This window comes from Oncorhynchus mykiss, chromosome 6 (genome assembly GCF_013265735.2).
Source record: "Oncorhynchus mykiss isolate Arlee chromosome 6, USDA_OmykA_1.1, whole genome shotgun sequence".
Taxonomy (NCBI): Eukaryota; Metazoa; Chordata; class Actinopteri; order Salmoniformes; family Salmonidae; genus Oncorhynchus; species Oncorhynchus mykiss.
In genome coordinates, this window is record NC_048570.1 from 71,913,217 (window position 1) to 71,923,776 (window position 10,560).

Below are 10,560 nucleotides of genomic sequence, written 5' to 3' on the forward strand. Positions count from 1 at the left end.
CACATATACAATTCTTAAGTTTAACATATGAATTAAACTTAACTCATCATTACCACCTTAAGGTCTTCACGGGTCCACCCTAACCCAAATACTCGAGACCCCACCTGTGACCCTAGCTGCTGGGGTCTCTTTTACCCTGGTTCGGCTCGATTCCTGTTTTATTGTCATCAGGTCTCGTGTCTTTGTAAGTACAGCTGATAAACCTGAGTGGACCCGAAATGACCCAATCAAAGCTCTGCATAGCCTATAGCATATTTATTTTACACTAATAAGGTTTATTTTCATACTTATAGAAGGCAAAATATAAAGTCCTTTTTGTTAAAACAATGTAGAAACTTGGCTGATAAATGTAATTTGTCTGACACTCGGGTCTAATCGGGTTTGACCGAGACCCGGGTCCGTTCGTGTCCGAGTTTGATTGTCCTCGGGTCCATTCGGGTCCGCGTCCAACTTTTTGACTCGAGAATACATTTACTTACACCTTACATACCAATTGCTATTAATTGCCATCAAGATTGCCATTTATGACTATGGTATTTAGGAAACATGTGGCTGCACTTTAATCATTCAAGAGTTTCTCTGCTTACCAGATGTTGTGAAGTGGAAGACAGTTGTGGGTTTTAGTGTGGTTGTTGCATGGACAGTTGTTGTTGTCAGAGGGGATGTTGTGGTTGGTACTGGAGTTGTGGTCACTTGACAAGGGGAAATGTTCCTGGTAATGGTTCCGTTCGCGGCACAAACAGCAACAATGCAGTTACCAATCCCATCTGTTGTATTGTAGAGGGTTGCTCCATATCGGTGTTGTTTACCATTATGCAAGCATGTACAAACTACAGGGGGGAAAGTATTTTACAGTTAGATTCAATCAATGTTCAGTGCTAAATATTTTACTTTAATTTGATGATGTCATCCTTACCATTTACATCATAACTGCAGCTCACTCCAGTCATTGTGCAGGTGCTTTAAAATAAGAAAAAATAGTTAAGTATTGAAATTATTCACAGGTTCAACTTAAATATATATAAATGTTTTGTTCAAAATACTAGTAAAGAGGTAAGACTAGTCAGGGCTTGGTAATAAAGTAAATTGTGAAATGCATGGGGAGCAGGGCATGTTTTCAGATTGTCATACAACCATAATTGGCATCACTATGGAAAAACTAGTATGACCCTTCCAATCTTTGCCAAACCCCTGACCTTCTCTTCTCCAGAATTAATATAACGCAGAATACCTGGTACTTTCACAGTTAGAACATTCAGAATATGCTCTGAAATAGCACAGGTACTGTGAACTGAATTAATTAAACATACCATGTTTTACAATTTGGTGCCGGAACATTCTGTCCATTGGTGTACTGGTTTCCTTCATAGTCAAAGCAGCCACATTGTTCCCTCTCCACACACTTCATTGTCTTCTCATTGAAGTAAGGTTGTGCCACAGGACAGTTAGGATAGCAGCCTGTAATAACCACAATAGCCAAGAGGTTACAAAAGGTCAAGTCTTGTTAAGGATAACAGTAGTCAGTGTAAATGTAGCCTGAGGCTGCTCAGACACAAAGCATGTATATTTATAACCATTGTTGGGGTCAGTTCCAATTACAATTGTTATTCAGAAATAATATACAAAATTAGACAAAATATGAGTTAGACGGTCATATCCCTACCTTCCAATGCTGGAATTAAACTAGAACAGTCTCCGGAAGGGTTTCTGCAGGTCTTCATACACTGAGCTCCACATGCCTTGTAGTGCCACTCACATTCTCCAGTGGGGTTGTAGTAATCACAGAACAGTGCTGTTTGTGGTGGACAAAATATGGTGGACAAAAACGTTTTCATTATTTGAACTAGAATAATGATCCCTTTCCATGATCAACTGTCCTATATGATAGTGTCAACCTAGTCCAGTATTGAATTGACGAGCGCCTTAATGTAGTTGAAATCACGTTCCAGACCAGAACCAAACATTTTTCAATTCAACCTTGATTTTACTCAGCTCAGACTTCACTGTTGATTGTGAAGAAACTTACGGCAAATTCGAGGGGTTCTCCAGGCTACGCATGCTCCAGCTTCATTGCAGGCCTTTGCATAAGCTGCCACTGCGGTACAGAAGCACTCACAGTCTCCACCACTGTCACAAGCACATGAGTCTCTCACACAAGCATCGTAGTAAGGAGAGGGGTCCACCTTAAAAGCACAGCAATGTGTTGTAAGATATACAGAAGTTGCATGGTGAAGCACATTTCTTAGTTCACAAAAGACAAATCCACATATCTTACTAGTAGTATATCCTAGTTGAATATATCCATACCTGGTTCTGGCAGGCTGTGAAGACATCACTGTTAATGATGCTGCACTGTTTCTGGGCCCAAGACGCTCTGTACGGGTTGGAGGAACATGGGTGCACTACAGCGGATACACTTGGGCAGCTTGATGAAACTTTCCAGCTGTTTCCAAATTCCACTGGATCAACAACTGTCGCCTGGGCTCTAGTGGTGAAGTCATTGTTTGCGTTGCCATCATAGTTTCCACACAGACCACACACTTGCCCCTGAAGAAAAGAGATCATGAATTAAAATTATTGACTTGGCAGGGTTATACAAACGTCTCGGTAATATCAGGTTTGACTGAATACTGAATTCATTTCTTCATCAGAGTATCTTAATGTACCTGGTATTGTGGGCTAAGCTTGATAAAGAGACTGGTCTTCTTGTCCCACATGAGGATTAGACCACTTTTGACTTCAATAACCAGATAATTCCCCAGAAGGCTGATCTGTTTAGGAAACTGCTCTTCTGGAGTACTTCTGACAACTTGAGCGGTCCCATCTGCCAATATGAGCTCACTGGTCTGAAGAAGGAAAATATGTTTTCATACATAACTTGGTCTGAAATCGGATCTCAACTTGATGTTTGGTTGATGATTTGTTGATTGTTCTTTACACGAGGGATGGAATGTACAGTATTGTGTGAAGTCAAGTTGCTCATTACCCCCAGGAAGAGCTTGATGGTCTTGGAGCAGGTGGTGCCTTTAGTTCCACAAGGAACGTTCTCAGTGAGGACTCTGAAGCTGCCACTGCTATTAGTATTGCCACAGTAGTCCTGTGAGAATGAAAAATATTATTAATATGGTTAAAATTCACACTTTTCAATGCTGATACAATTCTACCAAATAAAGAGACACAAACCTGAATGAGAGTGTATTCACAGTTTCCATTAAAGTTGAACCTTTTCTCATCAAAGGTGATATAGTGACCCTCTCCGTAGATTGCACAAACTCCATCACAGAGATGTGTGGTACACTGCCATTGTCTGTCCTTGCAAGTACTGTGAACAACACACACATACTGTCACAAAAATTGCCTGACATTTTCTTCATTATTTGTACATCTGTGTTCTTTATGTTTTCTCCCCCCTGAGGTGTAAGACATAAAACAGGCATACCATGTATTGCAGTCAACCTTAAGAGTCTCTCCAGCTTGGTAAGTAGCTCCATTGTGAGCACAAGGACAAAGTTCCTCCTTGATGCAGTCTCCGTTCCCATCAGACACCAGTCCGGTGGGGCACATACAACCTGATGTGCACTCTGTGCTGATCTAAAGTGATTGAACAAAGTGCACACAAATTAAAGAGATATGGACTATGTTTTTGTACACCGGGGGAGGAGGGGGGTGGGTATTTTACATAATTGAGATTCTCAAAAGTTTTTGTTCAGTCAACACAAAACTCAGTATAATAGTGACAGTATGTGACATTCCCATTTAGAGTGAATAAGGGACTCACACAGGTCATATCCAGAGTTTTGCAGCTCTTCTGACACTCTGAACCTGAAGCTCCTGGAGGTGCAGTTGAGCAGTTGAAGAAAACCATTGGCACTGTGCATACTGGGGATATATGAGAATACACGTTTAAAAAACTATTTTCAATTCTCAAACAAGCAGAATATAATGACCATATATCCAGAAATATCCACATTCATCATCATCATTAATCACATTGTCTTACATGAATTGCTTAAATCCTCTTGGTTCATTTCAAATGTACCTGTTTTGTGAAGGATGCATGTAAAGGGTTAAATCATATTGAGCCATGTATTTTATAAATTAATTAATAAATTAAATTAATAAATTGAAGGCAAAGATAAAACTTACTGAATGGTCTTGCTCCCCCAGTGCAACTCAGTGTCCCTTGTCTGCAAGTACTGTAAAATAGTTACAGTATTAATAGTTATAGTTAGTAAGATAATGAAATTAACAGCAAATATCATTATGACATGATTTAATACACAGTTTTGAATATATCCATGAAGTTTCATTTGTACTTGTATTTATTTTGGTCTCCTATCTTTATACGTATCAAATCAAATCAAATGTATTTATATAACCATTCTTACATCAGCTGATATACCAAAGTGCTGTACAGAAACCCAGCCTAAAACCCCAAACAGCAAGCAATGCAGGTGTAGAAGCACGGTGGCGAGGAAAAACTGCATAGAAAGGCCATAACCTAGGAAGAAACCTAGAGAGGAACCAGACTATGAGGGGTGGCCAGTCCCTTTTTTGGTTGTGCCGGGTGGAGATTATAACAGAACATGGCCAAGATGTTCAAATGTTCATAAATGACCAGCATGGTCAAATAATAATAATCACAGTAGTTGTCGAGGGTGCAACCGGTAAGCACCTAATGAGTAAATGTCAGTTGGCTTTTCATAGCCAAACATTGAGAGTATCTCTACCGCTCCTGCTGTCTTTATATGTATGAGGGAGGTGCTTACCATGTGGCACCGTCTCTGCTGATAGTCTCTCCTGCAGGGACCACTGAGCCCTTGTCATAGCAGGGACAGTTGGTGGGGGCAACACACTGTCCAGCCTCGTCCATGTAGGTGCCCTCTGCACAGCCACAGCCGTCCACCGGAACAAACTTCACCTGGCAAGATTGGTCTGTCATGCTCAGTGAGCGGCAGGTGCGTCCACAGCTGGTCATGTCGTAGGTATAAACTGTTTGACTGGGACAGGCGGCAAATTTATCTGAGAAAAGTCATTAGATATGAGTAGTATTAGCAAGATATTGATTTCCTTATATCTTTGTATTTGTGCAGTTATTTCTTCAGATTATTTGTACTTAGTAACTACTGTTGTTTCAGTAAAATCATTATATTCTAATAAATTTGCAGCACTCATTATAATGACACATTGCGAGAGGTCTCCATGGTGCCGTGCTGTCTACTCACTGCAGATAGTGTCTCTCCAGCCGCTGAGCTGGATACCCTCGGCAGCACAAGCGTGGACATAAGAGGAGACGGCAGCACACATGCAGTCCTCACTCTTCTCGCAGTTACAGCTGTCATACATGCAGTTCTGTTGGAAAAAGAGTCAACGTGTGTCAAGACTATAACCTCATCACATGAGAGTTTAATGATTTTACTTTGAGACCATATCCTTCTTAACTAACTTACGGTTTTGTAGGTGTCTGGTCTTATTTCAGAATGGCAAGGCGAGAACACTCCTTTAGGATCTGATAACATGGAACACCAGTGCTGGGCGTATTTCTCTGTGAAAAAGACAATCATAATTTCAACATAAGCATATAGTATTTTATATAACTTTGTTATAATCATTCAATAAGTGATTAATCTATAGGCTTAATAAATATGTACCGTTTTCGATGCTCAAACTGCAGGGGTTTTCAAAGCTAGTCTTGACATCAGGGCAGCTGGCCATGGTCTTCCATGTGTTGGCAAAAGCTACAGCTGTGCCCTCCACCAATCCACTGATGACTCTGAACTCATCTGCCTGAACGTCATTGTAGTTTCCGCAAAGGCCTGAGGAAAATAATTGAAGCCATATGATGCTATTAGATTTTTATGAATAGAGATACTGAAGAAAAAGGTATGAAACTGATGGATGAATCTGAAGCATACCACAGGTTGTTCCTTTGTAGGATGAGATGGCAGTTATGTAGATCTGCATAACGGGTGAAAGCTGGATCTGAAGTTGAACTCCAAGAGTTGTCTGGATAACAATGTAGAATGAGGAGGGCTTGAAGATGGTCACTTCAGCTGCAATACATGAAATAAATAGAGGGAAACCATCAATGCTTCATCTAGTGAATATAAATGATATGGAGCTCATACACTGATCCACACTACAATTGAATTTGGCATTACAATGGATTATCTCACCTGTATAGAGCGGGAGCTGAGGAAGAATCTGATTGACAAGAACACTTCCACTTGACTGGACTTGGATCAGCTGTGAATTAGATAAGATAATATATTTTATTAAATTCTCATTTGTTTCCATACATAAGCATTTTATGAGATTGCAAATATCCCTGCAATATTTGCCAAATCAGAGCAATTTTAAATAAGGTTATTATGTGTTTAGACAAAAAGTTTGAGGGACATATATTTGCAAACCAGTATAATTATCTTAAAGAAGCAGTTTTGTTTGGAAATTAGTTGACAGGTCCTTGTATTATTTTCTCTGAAACATATTTGGAGAGTTGCCTTACGGTGGATCTGCTGGAGAGGGCAAGGGTAACAGCCCTCAAACACGTCTCAGTGTCAGTCAACCCACACTTCACAATATCTCCCAGCACGGTGAATTCAGATCCATTGCATTTCTGAAAGAAAACCAGCATGAGTTTGAAGGCAAAAACATGAAATTAGACTGACTCACTTAAAGATTGACCCCTTTGGACACATCTACGTCAACATATGGCTTGAGGAAAAGCTATTATACTGTAACTCACCTTTGCACTGAAAAGTTATACTGAATGTTTTCTACTAGTTTCTACTTGCTTTGCTATACTGCACCACATGGACTGACCTTGGTCAGAATGTAAGAGCAGTCTCCATGGAAGGTGTAGGCTTTCCCATCATAGGTGTTGATGTGGGATCCTCCCTCCACAGAGCAGGTCCCAGGACAGTCCTTGTCTGTACAGGCCCACTGACCACCAGCACAGGTGCTAAAGGGAACATTTACAGGCTCATCTCACAACTGCATTCACACACTATTTTAGAAATATTTACATGCATACAGTTTTAATAATCACACTGTGGAGTTTGGCATGATTCATGAAAATGAGGCATGGGATATGTGATGTTTAAATCAGATGATGTACTTGGCCTACCATTCTTTACAGTTGCTGGTGTAAGATTCTCCAGATTTGTATACTTGTCCATTGTGGACACAGAGGCATTCACTCAATGGAATACAGCCACTGTTGCTGACATCATCAAAAACAGTACCTATTTGGTGAGAGATCAGGCATCATTTTAAGACAACGTTCAGAAATATTTTAGTTCCTGCCAGAAAAGTATTTGTTTAAGAGATTGCTAAAACTGCATTCAGTAAGGAGTGTTATTCTAATGTTTACATTACACAAAGAACTGCACTGACTCCAGGAAGTAACTGAGAAAAACATCCATTATTTACTCCTTCCTTTGTCACCTTATTCAGATACTTTGCACATAAAAGGCATAATGGGTAAAGGTGTGGTGTTTTCATGATGTGCTTTAGGTTAACTTGTACAACAGAGTTGTAGTGGTGTGGGGGCTGTGCTTTGGCAAAGTGGGTGGGGTTATATCCTGCCTGTTTGGCCGTCTGGCAGTATCGTCGGGTGGGGCCACAATGTCTCCCGACCCCTCCTGTCTCAGACTCCAGTATTTATGCTGCAGTAGTTTATGTGTCGGGGGCCTAGGGTCAGTGTGTTATATCTGGAGTATTTCTCCTGTCTTATCCAGTGTCCTGTGTGAATTTAAGTATGCTCTCTAATTCTCTATTTCTTTCTTTCTTTCTCTCAGAGGACCTGAGCCCTAGGACCATGCCTCAGGACTACCTGGCCTGATGACTCCTTGCTGTCCCCAGTCCACCTGGCCGTGCTACTGCTCCAGTTTCAACTGTTCTGCCTGCGGCTATGGAACCGTGACCTGTTCACCGGACATGCTACCTGTCCCAGACCTGCTGTTTACAACTCTCTCGAGACAGCAGGAGCAGTAGCGATACTCTGAATGATCGGCTATAAAAATCCAACTGACATTTACTCCTGAGTTGCTGACCTGTTGCACCCTCGACAACCACTGTGATTATTAATATTTGACCCTGCTGGTTATCTATGAACATTTGAACATCTTGGCCATGTTCTGTTATAATCTCCACCCGGCACAGCCAGAAGAGGACTGGCCACCTCTCATAGCCTGCTTCCTCTCTAGGTTTCTTCCTAGGTTCTGGCCTTTTTAGGGAGTTTTTCCTAGCCACCATGCTTCTATACCTGCATTGCTAGCTGTTTGGGGTTTTAGGGTAGGTTTCTGTACAGCACTTTGAGATATCAGCTGATGTAAGAAGGGCTTTATAAATACATTTTATTTGATTTGATTTGAACCTATGTGGTACCTAGAGGACAAAAGCAGCCGTCTGTACAGTGGTCTTCACACAACTGGCTGGCCTCTGGGTTGGAGCAGGTGTCAACACAGGGGCTTCCACACTCCTGGTGCTCCATGTTGTAGGGGCATGTCTTATCTGAGAAAATAAACATTGTGATTAACAGTTTTCTTAAACTGTATTGTGAACATGATCATTTAGTGTTTGGTGGTCATGTTGGAGAGTATCTGCATACTTACAGCAGAACTGTTCAGTCCTCCATTGCTGGGGCTTCCCCCCTGCATGAACACACTGACGGGAGTACTCTGAGATGGTGTTACACAGGCAGAAGGAGTTGGTGCTGTTATCACAGTGGCACAGGTCTGCCAGGCAGGTCTTGATGAAGGAGTCCATGTCCAAATAATTAGTGCAGCTACTGAAAGCTGCACTGGAGAACAGCTGCTGACAAAATTCCTACAAATAGAGACAAACCATAAAAGGTTACTATATAGAAAACATTTGTTGGATCACATGGAATAATTGCTTTTTCTAAATTCTATTAACATTGTTTTGTATTCTTCTTCTGTGGTGTGAATTGGAATACCTCATCTCCACAACTCTCCACAGAAGTTAGCGTAGGCTCCTCACAGACTTCCAGAGGGCCATCCAGTTTCCAGAGGTTTCCATAGTCCGAGCTAGAGAGTTCCCCACCTGCAACAACACAGACATTGACAATTAGCTTTTCCACCTACAGTATGTAATGTAGTTAAATTTCAATAGTTTGGTCAGATTTGTTTTTACCATTAATGACGAACTCGTTGTATGTTTGGACTTCATTGAAGTCACCACACAGTCCGCAGGTCTGGTTTCTGTACTTCTCGTTCATTTCAATCTGTAGAATGACCAGGCGCAAGGTGTTGAAAAAAATCTCATCCTGTTCAGCACCATTCACGTGTTCAGTCTGGGCTATCCTCCATGTTTATAACCTATCTTTTCGTTAGTCTTATATATTAGGGAGTGACAGAAAATGTCATTCAAATCTACAAATATTTGCAAACACTTCATCAAATAAACATTGGAACATTAGCCTGTATGTGTATAGGGTATACATCTTCACATATCCTGTTTAATTCATCCTCATTCTTCAGGTAATTCTGCCTTTCAATGTTAACATTTTAGGAGGGGAGTAGACAGTGCTTCAACCAACAAGGTGCAGCCAAAAATAGGTGTCTCTCACTCACGATCAACTGCTGATCATTGCCAATGATGACAAAGATGTTACGCTTTTTCTCTAAAGAAAAATGTAACATTATTAACTAATCAACCATTGAAGAGGAAAATTAGAAATGCAGGTATTTTACCATTAGGGAGTCATCCTTGTTCCAAACAGCAACCAGCCCCAGTTTGGCTATGACCTTCACATTGGATGTAGTCTTCACGATGCTGACTCCAGACAAGCTGAATGGCAGGGTCACCCTTCAGGAGGAAGATGATACTTAAAGGTCATCCTATACATTATGATTAAAAGTAATATTAAATTACAGAATGTAGCACATAAAATCCCCAAGAGAGGTGCTTGCAGAATGGCGAATCAGTCAAATGACAGGGAAACTCACGTCTGCCCATTGACCACAACACCACCCTTGGAAAGCTCCACCACTACACCATCCAGCATCATGGTGATCTTGCTAATGGTGGGCTGGTTGTCCACCACCTGCCGCCTCATCTGGATGTTGAAAGCCTCATAGCTGCTCTTACACAGTGAGGTCACAACATGGTTGCAGGTGGAGGGGAGCTGGAAAAAGTCCCCGTCAAAGGTCTTGAAATGGTAGTTACCCCATGTGCTGCAGACCTGGTCATTGTGTGAGGCATTCACTCCTGAGGGACAAGGAATACAAATGTCAGTTCCAACTTAGCGTATTGATGGATACCCAGTCTTTTATTCGGTGTGCATTCGGTCAGAGATTTACCTGAAAGTGTGGGTATCGTTGTGATCATTGTCGGGATGATTGTTACACTTGTGGTGGGGTTCACTGAAAAAAAGCAATTCATGAGTATTTTACAATATTATATGAACATTCAGGATGGAATTCAATCATTGCAGATTTAGATTGTTGCACTGCTCTTTTAGAAGTGTATTTGCTTTGCACAGCAGTATGTCCAGACGAAGGGACATTTGAGGAATGATGTGACTCATTCAAT

General features: G+C 41.2%; 1 protein-coding gene across 1 annotated transcript; it reads right to left on the bottom strand.

Annotated features, from left to right (window-relative positions):
* Nucleotides 1–567: 567 nt before the first annotated feature.
* Nucleotides 568–10,356, bottom strand: LOC110526962 (mucin-5AC). Its single transcript, XM_036981782.1, has 28 exons — nucleotides 10,329–10,356; nucleotides 9,975–10,236; nucleotides 9,720–9,834; nucleotides 9,160–9,250; nucleotides 8,963–9,069; nucleotides 8,619–8,832; nucleotides 8,392–8,517; nucleotides 7,130–7,247; nucleotides 6,826–6,964; nucleotides 6,509–6,619; nucleotides 6,177–6,246; nucleotides 5,916–6,053; nucleotides 5,652–5,816; nucleotides 5,451–5,545; nucleotides 5,226–5,352; nucleotides 4,770–5,022; nucleotides 4,153–4,196; nucleotides 3,779–3,888; nucleotides 3,440–3,591; nucleotides 3,184–3,322; nucleotides 2,987–3,097; nucleotides 2,667–2,846; nucleotides 2,308–2,547; nucleotides 2,027–2,183; nucleotides 1,664–1,792; nucleotides 1,311–1,458; nucleotides 917–960; nucleotides 568–830 (listed from the first exon to the last, which is right to left on the bottom strand). The coding sequence occupies exons 1-28, from the start codon at nucleotides 10,354–10,356 to the stop codon at nucleotides 568–570; spliced, it is 3,876 nt and encodes a 1,291-aa protein (XP_036837677.1).
* Nucleotides 10,357–10,560: the final 204 nt, after the last annotated feature.

Coding starts and splice junctions, on each gene's coding strand:
- LOC110526962 (XM_036981782.1), bottom strand. CDS start 10,356: ATGATCACAACGATACCCACACTTTCAG. Junction 9,251..9,719: donor ACAAGGATGACTCCCTAATG/GTAAAATACCTG, acceptor GTCATTCTACAG/ATTGAAATGAACGAGAAGTA. Junction 5,546..5,651: donor CAGTTTGAGCATCGAAAACG/GTACATATTTAT, acceptor TCTTTTTCACAG/AGAAATACGCCCAGCACTGG.